This window comes from Hydra vulgaris, chromosome 02 (genome assembly GCF_038396675.1).
Source record: "Hydra vulgaris chromosome 02, alternate assembly HydraT2T_AEP".
Classification (NCBI taxonomy): Eukaryota; Metazoa; Cnidaria; class Hydrozoa; order Anthoathecata; family Hydridae; genus Hydra; species Hydra vulgaris.
In genome coordinates this window covers 44,421,138-44,434,243 of record NC_088921.1, presented here as the reverse complement: position 1 = coordinate 44,434,243, position 13,106 = coordinate 44,421,138, and the positions used below count along the sequence as shown (strand labels likewise).

General features: G+C 26.7%; 1 protein-coding gene across 11 annotated transcripts in view; it reads right to left on the bottom strand.

Annotated features, from left to right (window-relative positions):
- Nucleotides 1-3,522: 3,522 nt before the first annotated feature.
- Nucleotides 3,523-13,106, bottom strand: part of LOC101240130 (TNF receptor-associated factor 6) — a 77,356-nt gene continuing 67,772 nt past the window's right edge. For all 11 annotated transcript variants that reach the window (XM_065791045.1, XM_065791046.1, XM_065791052.1 and 8 more), the window contains one exon: nt 3,523-4,541. In XM_065791045.1, the coding sequence (XP_065647117.1) occupies nt 4,186-4,541 (356 nt within the window). In that variant the 3' untranslated portion in view covers nt 3,523-4,185. The remainder of the gene's footprint in view (nt 4,542-13,106) is intronic.

Sequence of the window (13,106 nt, the reverse complement as noted above, 5' to 3'; positions counted from 1 at the left end):
TGTCATTGCTCGTATTGCTTATCTCAGACTAAAGAGATTTATTTGAAGATAGTATATATTTATGAAATTAGTTATTTATAAATAAGAATATATGTAAATATTGATTTCTTGGTGTTTTTAGTAAATAATATTTTTTTATATCTGACTATTTATTCAAATTATGCTAAAAGGGGATAAGTCAAGCAACTTTAATGATTTTTTTTTCATATGAAAGCATTGTAAATGTCATTAATCAAGTATGTTTCATAATAACTGGGGTAGTAAAGAATTCATATACAAAAAATTATATCTTTTTGGTCAAAAATGAAGAGAATGCAAAGTTTTATTTAGTTTTCTCAAAACTATGCTTTGTTGACTAATCCCCTTTTAGCATGAGCCGATTCAATTCTAATATTGATCTGAAAATGTTAGAAAATTTTTCAAAAAGATTTGGATTTTCTTCATCACATAATTACATTTTTAAAGAAGATTTAGGAAATAAGACGTTTCCTTAAAGTAAACTTTAAAATTTTGTAAATATAAGCAATACAAGGTGGAACAGAAAATATATAATCAGGATAACTATAATATGGTTAAAGTTTAAAAAATGCAAATTGTTGAAAAATGATGAAGCAGTTTTAAAACCGGTTTCTCAACATAAGTAGTTTTGGTTGTTTATTGAAAATATTTAAATGGTGTCTAATAAATGCAGTTTACCAATCTTTATCAGGTTCCGTGTTTCAGGTTTCATGTTTTGAAAACTTTTGCATTACTTTAATTTTAAGCAAATTTCTTTACTTCTGTTGGAGTAAGTCTAAAAGAAATTTCTTCTGGTTGCTTGTATCTGACTAGTATTTATGTAGGTAGTCTCTTAGCTCGTATCAAATGGACCTATTTAATTCATGTGATAAAGTAATAGAAAAATTATTTTAAAATAACGTTTTAATGCTCCGTAGTTAACTTTATGGTCTTTTGCCGCTGGTAGTGATATAACTAGTGCTGGGATCTTTCACAGAGCATATTATCACATCTGCAGAATGTAAGCTTTATTAGTTTTTTTTTTTTTTTAATCTTTATGGTATTTTTTTACTAAGCAACTTTTAGTCAACTTTTCTTACAAAGCAACTTTTTCGTCAACTTTTTTACTGAGCAACATTTTCGTCAACTTTTTTACTGAGCAACATTTTCGTCAACTTTTTTACTAAGCAACTTTTATGTCAAATTTTTTACTAAACAACTTTTTCGCCAACTTTTTTTTACGATTTAAACAATAAATTTACAAATAATTTACTGCTAAATTTTATTTATAGTAATTTTTTAATTATAATTAATGTTTATTGTTTTTCTTGTATTAGGAATTCGTACATGTTTATGTATTTATTCACAATATTGTTGTTGTTGTTACTTTCATTATTATCATTAGTTTGGTGTCACTACTTTGATGTAAAAAGCTTAACTTAACATAAACTTAAGTCCTTAATCTTAGTTTTATAATCTTATTTTTTATTTATTTTTGTTTTTATATCAAAGTAGAACTTCTGGTTTTTGTCGTTATTTTTTAACGTTTTTTTTCAATATAAATATTTAATAAGCAACCAATAGTTTGAAGATATCATTCAATGTAAGCAAAGGAAGGTGAGCATTAAGCATGATTTTAATCATTACCGGGAGTAAAGTAGAGTAGGATAAACTAAAGCCATCTCGGAAAGTCATCATTTTTAAACATCCCAGTACAGTTACACCTGCTTATAAACACATATACATACATATACAAAAAACATATGTATAAATATTTCTTCTTTTATTAGTATACTGTACATTGTAATTAAACTATAAATTGAATAACAACCTATAACTATACACATTGTGTTGCAATAGTTTTGTCTTCTAGATTTTAGAAAATAAATATAAAACTTTGAGTTTAAACTTTAAATATCTTTAGCATTAAAATATTTCTTAACCAAGGCTGGGTTGTAACGAAGTACAATTACTTCGTTACAAAACTTCTTTTGTCGATACTTTGTTTTGTTACTTTTTTTATTATGTACTTTTACTATTACTTTCGTTTTCGTCTTTAATTTTAACTTTGTAACGAGTTACTTTTAAAAAAAGTAACAAAATAATTAAAATGTATTACCATTAAATTTGAATTAAAATCAAAAATCGTAATATCAAATGTTATCGCACACTCGGCAAAACCGGTTCAAAGTTAAGATTACACTACCCATCGTAACAAAAAAAGCACAAATTTTTTTATCTCGGTCAAATAAAATAGCGTCTTTTAAAGAAAATTGCAAATTTGTATCTCCATTGCCGCATTTAAATGGAATGTTCAAATGTGTAAATGTTAGGGATAAAATATGTAAGTTTATTTGTTTGCTGTGCTCACCAAGGCCTAAAGTGGTCTAGGTATACAGTAATTCTCCATCTAATCTCAGAAAACATGTTAAGATTAGTGTTATATATACATATATGTGTGTGTGACTGTGTGTTTATTATCAACTGCATTGCCTGCAAGTGCTGCCTGAGAACGTCTGTTTAGTGTAGCAGAAGTACTTTTAGGCCAAGTCGTGCAACAATGACGGATGAACATTGCGTGGTAATAAAAACATTTCAAAAGACTTTTGATTTCATAATGACATTTTTGGATTGAACTTGAATATTTGAACATTTTATTTCTATATTAATTTAAGTTTTAAAAAAATATTTATAGCGAATAAACACGAAGAATTTAGAAGTGCGGCATATAGTTTATTAACTCCACAGGGATCAGAGACCACTGCGAAATCATTCTAATTTATTTTGTGACAAGCAACCATATAATTAAATTAATTTACCTAAAAACGCATGAATTTTTCATTTTTTTAAATTCAAAACATACGAAAAAACAATTTCCGTTTGAGAAAATTTTTAAGCATGAGAATTTTTTTATATCAAAAATATCAGTAACTATTTTTCTACGTGCTAGAAAAAGCTGAAACTCTGAAAAAGGTTTCTGTTGCATAATTTACAAATTTTCAATCTTACAGTTGTTATTAAATTTTTTAAAATAAACTATCTAACAACCAATCCCGTTCTCCTAAAAAATATAACCTTGTAAATCATATTTCTTCCTGCAAGGTATTAATAAATTCTTTTTGATAAAAAAAACTTCGCACATTGAAGTGGATTTATAAGAAAGTAATTTCTAATTAAAGGATCTTTTCATTTAATTTTTTTTTCTAATTAAAAATTAAAAACTACGTTCAAATTAATTGCGTAGTTAAAAGACAAATAAAAATAAACAAGCGCGTTATTTGAAAAAGTAAAAAAACAGTTTTTTTGACCGTAATTTGATGACGATTAATTGATTTTAATGATGACGATGAGGTGATTTTAATGATGACGATGAAGTGATTTTAATGATGATGACGATGAAGTGATTTTAATGATGATGATGATGATTGTGATGATGATAACGATTGACGTGATTCGATGATGATAATGAAGTCATTGGGTGTAGATAATTCAGTATTAAAATATTTTCAAATAAGTAAAACAAAATTTTGCCGGAAATGAGAAACATTTTTAAAAATTCAAAAATATTATTAATTTTATTACTACTATTTGAAGAAATAAAACATGTAAAGAGAAATATAGAACAAACAAAAAAATGTAAAAAGGTTTATAAATAAATTTAAAGATATTTTATCACATTATCAGTTTAAAAAAAATAATATAAAAAGATGAAATCTATTAACTCGATTATGTTAATCATTTAAAGCGTTAACTCTTTCATGTAAACTTATTTATATTATAGTCACGTAAGATTTATAGCTGGGCTGTCATCGACTATAGTTTTTACGTTGGATAATATCTATCGTACTTTAGATCCATTTAATAACACATCTCAAATTAATAACGTGACTTTTTTTTGTCTTTCCGCAAACATTCATAGAATTCTACCACGAAAAAGTTTTTTGCAATGTTCAAATAGTACCAAACAAGAATTTCTTTGCAATGTTCAAATAGTACAACTATGAACTTCTTTGAAATGTTCAACATGAATTCGAATCAGAATGTAAGTTGTTATGACATGAATTCGAAGCAGAATGTAAGTTGTAATCCTGATTGATTGTATTCACGAAATACTTTATCGATAACTGATATTTAAATAATTCATAATCATTTTTATCTTGTAGATAAAAAATATTATCATGAATATTTTCATCTTGTAGGCGGCATCTTAATATCTACTCGTACTAATAATGTATCATTTGAAATATATCCACGCGTACGTAGCGTTGTATGTCGAATCAATTCTATATAGCCGTATCCTTTATGATTGCGATTAATTTTGGGTCTTAAAAAAGCTTGCAATGTTGGTCTAGCAGTTAAAGTTTCGCAAACATGTTGAGGATCACGAGTATCTTGGTCCAGTATTGTAAAAATTACACTTCCAGGAAATGGCCATTCAATTAAACTGTCAAACTCACCTTGCATCATATGAACAAACATGGAGACATGGGTTCCTGCACCAGAATCAATTCCATTTAAATTGATTCGTAAGCACATTTTATAGCCTAGCAACAAATGAAGAATACACATATTGATAGAAAATAAAGTTAGTTATTTTGACGTAAAAACTATAATAAATACTTTGTTCTTTATGAAGTTCAAAATTTTATAAAACAAATGAATAAAAAAAAGTTTTTAAACTTAAAAAACAAAGGAATAAAAAAAATTAAAAACATAAAAAACGAATAAATGAATGGTTTAGAAACCAAAAAAATACAGGTTTATAAACCCTGGTTATATTTTGATTACATCAGAACCAACTTTATCGATTAGTATTTTTTTAAACAGTTTTAATTGGTTGACATTTTTTATTAGAAAATCTTCAAATAAAAAGCTTGACATTTTTTTATTGAAAATTTGAAAACAAACTGGTTCTTATACTAATAAGCAAATAAAGCTTGGTTCAAATACATACAAAATATAAAATCTTTGCTATATTTAAAAATAAAATGATAATTGAATACAAAGAAAGAAAAAAAAACGACAATGTAACTAATTTTAAACTTTTCTCAAGACTTTAATTTAATAGCTTTAAACTGGTTTGAAAATCTGTCGTTTTAGAAGTAGCATAAATTAATTCTTTTGAAAAAATTCATTTTGATCAATCAAATTCAAGTTTTACGACACAAACATTTAATGACAGATACATTTTATGACAATTACAAAACATCTGAAGTAATTTTATTCTTTATAGAGTAAAAGCAGAATTGAACAGCAAGTTAAATATCTTTTGAATTTTTGTTTTTTATAAACTTTTAAAATGAAAAACATTTTGACATTTTTGTTTGGAGTATTGTAAAGAACTTTTCTCTCTACTATACAGAATAAAACTATTTGGTTTTTTAAATCCTTTTTCTCTTCATTAATTTAATTTCAGTAAAAAAGCTTCACGCAAGCTTGTCAACTACTTCTGTCACTGAAGCAATACCCTGTATTAAATATATCTATTTTTTCTAGTTTTGACTTTGGTGGATTTTTCATTTTGTAGTCGATCACGTCATTGTCTTTTCAATCTCAGTAAGCTGGGTCGAATGAAAAAAAGATTGTTCTGGTTGAAGTTTTGTTCTTGTTAGCAAAATCTTCTTAACTAAGTGAGGTTAGTAAACTGATCAGACTTCTATTTTCATCAATAATGCAAATCTCTCGCTTCCAATCCGTCAACCAGTCCATTGTGAGTGGAATACTTAGGCGAGCAAGGATTAGGGTCAAGAGAACTAAGAAATTACCTTACCTTAAGAAATCACCTTACATCTTTAAATTTGAAAGAAAATTATTAGTAAAATTTATCAAGTATTACACTGCCGTTCTTCTATTTATAAATTGAAAACGACAGGAAAAAAGATTGGAAGACTACAAGGCTCACAGTCCACACTGTTGCAACAATAACCTTTTTTTTCTTTTTCCTAAGTTGTCTTTTTAGCCCGGATACCATCAGATTTTCTTTTTTCTTAGTCAGCCATGATTAATTACATTAAAAGATTAAAAGTAAATAAATATAATGTAAAAACTAGACTTTAGCTCTAACATAAATTAAAAACTGAATAATGACGTGTCACATGTAACATTGTAAAAAATTCGCACAAATACTAATGGGTAGAGACAGACACTGTCAACACTCAGTTTGTCATACATCATTGTCTTTTTTATTAAAATATTAGGAAATCTTAAAAAAATATGTAAACTTTTTTTTTTTTTTGCAACAAAACAACTTTATTTAATTTAATAAATTCCACAATGTTCTGATTTCAAAATTTTTTCTGTTAAAATGGCCTCTGTTGCCTGTTGCTCCCGGCAAATAAATGTGGCAGCCATGGGTAAAGGCACTTTTGAAAATAATAATTTAAAAATTAACTTAAAATTTATTTTCAAAGTAAAAACTCTGATGATCCTTTTTTCAGAATTGAATTTGCAAGTTGCGGGAAAAAGTTATGAAAAGAAACTTAAATAAAAAGATTTCCTGTTAAACTTTATTTCACACAAATTTAATAATTAAATTATTAATCTAGTCCTTATATAAAATACTAATCTAGTCCTTATATAAATATGAGTAACTCACCACCTTTTTTTGTTTTTTTTAATACCTTGAAAAAACAAAAATGAGATTAATTATCACTCTATCAATTTACACAATGGGAAACAAACAAAAAAAAGGAATAACATGAGCAAATCAATGCTGCAATTGCACAAAAGCATCTTATCATTAATTAGAGCAAAATTAAAATTCATTCTAAACTCGTTTTAATTGTTCAAGATAAAGAATGCAAGCTCTTGATACTGTCACAGCCACAATTTTAAGTACTTTTACTGGATTAACATTAGTTGAAATATTTATTTAAACTAGCGATTGAGGTATCAATAGAAAACATGTACTTGTTACAAGTTTTTTACAACATACAAAACAAACTAATTTACTATTGGTAATGGTAAAACAAACAATATTTGATACTATGTTTTCATAAAACATTGGAAACACATTAGGTGAGATAACTGCAAGTAAAATTGCAACACTCAAAGCAACTTCTTGCACTGAAAATAATATAAATACTTCAATACATGCTTACCATACAATAAACATTTTATAGAACATTAGATAAAAGCTTTATATTGAAAACAACATCATGCTTATAAGCCTACCAGCTCATTTGTTGCACATTCTTCAGCTTTTAGATTTGAGCATTAAGCCATAGGAGAATGGAGTTTCATAAAAATCTGTTTAGTTTAGGCCCCACAAATCAGAAATTTAAAAATCAAATCAAATCTTGAATATATTATCTTAATTATTTGCAAATTGAAGCAAATTTCAAATCTTATAAAAACGTTTTTTATTATATCAGTTATTTATAAAAACATATACTGGTCAGTAGGGTTATGACATTTTTTGAACCTGTTATGACCATACTTCTATAATCTGAGAAATGTTGATTAATTGATAAAAAACTGGTTCATTGTTTAGCAAAAATATCCCCCTCCCCCTAGTTAATAATATGATTTTTTATAAATTACATGAGGACAAGAAAAACTTATTTTCCACACATTTATAAACAGCCACAAAAATATATAAAACAAACTGTAAATTACATTTAGTATTTAAAAATTACATGTCACCTAAATGAAATAAAAGTAATTATACAAGTTCTGTAAGTTAGCTTCACAGGTCACACTTTCCAATAAGTTTCACATAGTATTGTATTCCCATTTCTTTGAATTTTTAAGGAGATCTTCCATCAATTTAATACCATGTTCAGCAATGATGTTTGTTCTTAGAATTTGAAGTGCACTATCTACTTTGCTCCAGTGTTTCATAAAACACTTTAAAGCACCTGTACGCTTAAGTTCAGTCAATGAATCTAGTACATGGCCATTCAATTTATCTTCAAATAATTGTTTACGGAACCAAAGATTTTTCCACGGATTGTTCAATAACAGTTGCTGCACTTTCAAGTTCATACCTCCATGTTGGTATAAGAAAATAGGTAATAAGAACATGATGCTCTAGAGTTCTATCTTGCACTGTGCAATGGAGGAAGCTTATGCCACTCAACTTTTCGTTTTCTTTTTTGATTCTTGAAGTAACAAAAAGCTTCACATAACTCATAAAGGAATTTGAAGTCATCTTGCCATTCTAGGTTTATGTAATAACTAGGCTCAGCTTCAAACATGTACAATTTTTTTGAAGATTTTAATATTTTTTGGTTAAATCCTTTACAAATTTATAATCAAAACCAGGGGTAATTGATTTATAATTTACAAAATGATCTAAAATATGTTTTAAAATGAGATCCAGTATATGATGCTGACATCCTATATATTGTGGTTTAGTAAAGCCTCTGGTTTTCATTTCATTTTGTATTTTTACAACTATGCCATTTAATTTTCCTATGTTTACTGCTGTTGTGTCACATATAATCATTGAAATACATTTCCATGCATCAAAATCAATTAGCAATTTATCTAAAGCTTCAAAAATACTATGGGATTTTCCACTTTCACATTTAACAATTCCTAAATAGATTTTATTATTCTCATTTTGAAGTATCACAACTTGGTATTCAGTCTTGTTTATTTTCTTTCCATCAAAATGTAGGCAGAAATATTTACTTTGCTTGTCAAAGTTGTACATTTTGCATTACAAACTCTGACTTTTGAAGGATTTAATGACACTTGTGTGATATTATTGTGACCAACCTTTCCTGAACTGAACCAACTGTTTGTTATAAAATTTTTTATCGAAGCTACATGCCTTTAATATTGGTGATATCAAAAAGATCTCCAAAAACAAAACATTCTGCCTTTTTGCCAGGTTTTTTAGGATACTTGTCATGTTTTTCTATAAACTTTTCAATTTTTCTTCCAACTGATTTTTTAGAAATACTTGGAAAGTTAAGTTTGTTCCATAACTTACATATTTCCACAACAACTGACTTTACTCTTTCTTTTCTAATTTTTGTCCAATAATAAAAGTTTATTTTAGCATTCTATTAAATGAGTGTAATGGCTTTTCAATAAAAGGTAGACCAATTCTTGATGTTATACGTTTTTCAAATAAAACAAAATTTTTTGTCCATACTCTTGAATATTTGTCAACAACAGTTTTGCTATATTTAATTGACATATTAGAAAAATCTAAAATGCATGAATAGCATATGTTAGTAATATTCTGTTTTAATGTTATTTTTATAAAAATACTTATCTTTATAAATTCACAGTATTAAAGATAAAATTAATTAAAAGGACACTGAAATCCAAAAATTAAATAATAATGATTAACACATAAAACACATAAATACTAAATATTTTCTGCATTTGTTTAATATTACAGTTCAGGGACCAAGACTCAGCCTCATACCCTTTATTCACCTATTAGGCTAGTGTAGATGTAAACATATGTTACATTGTTTTTTGCCTAGAATGATTAAAACAGCTATTATAATTAGAAAAAACTTACATGTGGTACAAAGGCCATTGTCATATAGTTCAGTATTTTAGTGACTTTATCATATAGTTCAGTATTTTAGTTTATATAATATATTTGTAAAATCTACTGATAATAAATAAAGTTAAATAAATAATAATAAATGAATGTTGGATCATCTTGACTTTAACTTAGAAATATTTGGTTGAGCTTCCTTGCAAGTGACTATGCAACTCTTCTTGTTATCCTCTAATAAAGATACAGTTCTAACTTAATAGTATAAAACTTAATAGTTTAATGTAGGCAAAAGGATTTAACCCAAAAATATTAAAATCTTCAAAAAAATGGTTCTAAGGCTGGCTGGTAGTAAGGTTTCCTGAACTCTGGAGTAGCTCTCAGAGAGGCTGATTTTATCAACAGCTGTAAAATATCAGAGTATTAACAGTGCTATATTATGCATTGATGGTGTCCGTGTTAGTGCTTTTGGTGTGCATTGTTGAGGCCAAACAAGAAGCCCTAAGTGACAACTTTTAGTTAATTAGCAGGAAAGAGGCATATACATAGCTCTTTGCTTAGGATGCCATGCCTTATCTATTATAAAGTTCTCTTTAACTTTAATCATGACCAAAGTACCCAAAAAAAATAAACATAAAAAACTACAACCACCTCACCACTTCACAGGGTGTTAGCTAGCCCAATAGTGCCGCGTATAATGCAGAATTCCCAATGGGCTTAAAATTCCCAAAAGTCAATGCTTTTTTTTTTTTAAGATTGTTTATTTGAGTTTTTTTAGAACTTTTTCTAGAAAATTCCCAACATTTTCTAGAACAACAACGATAAAAATTCCCAATACAGCAAAAGCGCGGTATAAAATTTATTTCTGGCTAACGCCCTGCTTCACATTATCTTTTATAAATATTTGTGGTCTTTGAAGTAACTTTCCACAAGTTAAATCTTACCTCTAGCAAAATTCACTAGACTTACTTGCTCTTTGTAAAACTAATTTGAATTGGGTTTCTTTATCGGATCTCAGTATTGATGGCTAATATCCTTTGATTTGATATATGTATATATATATATATATATATATATATATATATATATATATATATATATATATATATATATATATATATATGTATATATATATATATATATATATATATATATATATATGTATATATATATATATGTATATATATATATATATATATATATATATATATATATATATATATATATATATATATATATATATATATATATGTATATATATATATATGTATATATATATATATATATATATATATATATATATATATGTATATATATATAAATATTTCATATTGGATTGAAGTTCACGCTGTGTGTCCAAATACATATAGATGAATATATATATATATATATATATATATATATATATATATATATATATATATATATATATATATATATATATATATATATATATATATATATATATATATATATATATATATATATATATATATACACACACACACACACACACACACAATATATATATATATATATATATATATATATAAATATACAGACACACACACACACAATAGGGGTGTTCGAAAAAATAAAATTTCGAAATTGCGAATACACAACAAGCTAAATTTGGGGCAAATATAAAAAAAATACGATTACAAAAAAAAAAAAAAAAAATCAAAAATATTGAGATTTACCTTGTGCTCAAGCGTCAAAACCCCCTTAAAAATACCCCAAAGAGTACCCTCGTAGCAAGGCTTTGAGCACAAGGTAAATCTTAATACTTTTATTTTTATTTTTAATGTCCTCATAATAATCTATACTTTTTTTTTTAAATTGATATGTATCTGTGATTTTTCTCAATAGTTCTTTAAATTGAAAAGGATTTTATGCAAAAAAACAAAAATATGCGCATTTAACAAATGAATGCGCAATAATTTGTAGTTATTTTATTTGTTTATATTCACTTTGTTTGGTTTATTAATTATTGTTTCTTTTGTTATTTGATTTGTGTAATTTGTTTGCATTTTTCTTTTGTTCTCACTTAATAAACAATTTTATTACCTGTCTAAAAGTTGTAAAAAGAAAAAACTGACAATTGTAAATTAACATTAATGTATATTGCGAAATTCTGCAGTAAACATTTTAGTTTCATCTCATATTTTGAAATTAGTGAATGTCATTTCTTTTAAAATAGTTTTAAAAATTATAATGGACAATTTAATAGAAAACAAAGGAGAGTCACAAAAAATGAAAGTTTCAAGTGCAAATAAAAGTAAGAAACTATTAAAAAGTGGCAATGAAAAGCGAATGTAAAAACGAAAAAAAAAAAAAACATTTTATTATTGAGAAAGTGAAACCAGCAATACCAAGTGACGAATTTGTTTTGAGCTTTTTTTAATTTTAAATATCTAGTTTAGGATATAAGATTATAGTTTATAATGTGAAATCTTATGACTATAAGATTTCATGTTGTACAAGAGCAAACTCAACCTGAATATTTTTGTTATTACCTTTAGTTGATCAACTGCCAACTGGATTAGATATTTTACAACACATAGCTTTTAATAAGTCAACGCTTTCTAAAACATCAAAAAAGTCAACGATAATTGCATGCTCGATAAAAAAAGACAGAAAATACAAGAGATGTGTTGACCTGCATTGTAGGTGTATTCTAAGCGAAATCAAGGGTCCCTGGCTTAAAGCTGGACTCCCTCTTCAATCAGATAATAACTTGATACAAAAGCTGAATAAGTTGAACAAAAAATATTTGAACTTGAAAAAAAACATGCACAGGGTCGCCTTTAGAATTAAAAAAGCAACAAGACTTTAGAAAGGAGCTGGGAAAAATCTTTTGGGCAGGACTTACTAAACTGGATAAAGAAGGACAAGAATAGATCAGACCTAGATAGGAAAGAGGACCTAGATTTTTCATACGATCAAGAACACAACAGAAAGTTATTTCTAGGGCCTGAAGACAAAAAATATAGCGAGAAGGTACTATATATTATAATATAAATCCATATTATAAACTTTTTTTTTGAATTTTAAAACTCTCCTCTCATTGCTCACTCCACCAATTTTTCATTGGTTTTTATTTTGGGTACATTAATTTTATTTCATAATGTATGCTGTTTAGATTTCGGAGAATACAAGAAAAAGAAATCCATCTATAAAATATGCTGCTAAATCAGTAGAAATAAGTTCAGAGTTAGAACTTGGTATGGACACCAGCGAAGATTCATCCTTTGATTCTGATTTTGAACCAGGATATTGGTGTTCTATAGAGTCAAGTAGTCTTATAAAAGCTGAGATCCCAAAAGATATTATTTCTGGTAATGTTGCTCTAATTGCCACAATTACTGATATTTCTCCAAACGTTTTGACAAAAGTTACTGCTGCAATTTTTTGATAGTTCTGGGGTTGATCTTACAAATGTAAATTGCAGTAGGTCAAACGCATCTAGAAAGATGAAACAAACAGCTTGTGAAATGGCAGTTATTGCTAAAGAAGATGTCGAACTTAGCATCCAAGCTTCTCCCTACCCATGCATTATACACTTTGACAGAAAGACACTTTTTGAAGTTAATAATGGAAAAATATTAAAGCATGATAGACTTGCTGTTCTGGAAACTATTGA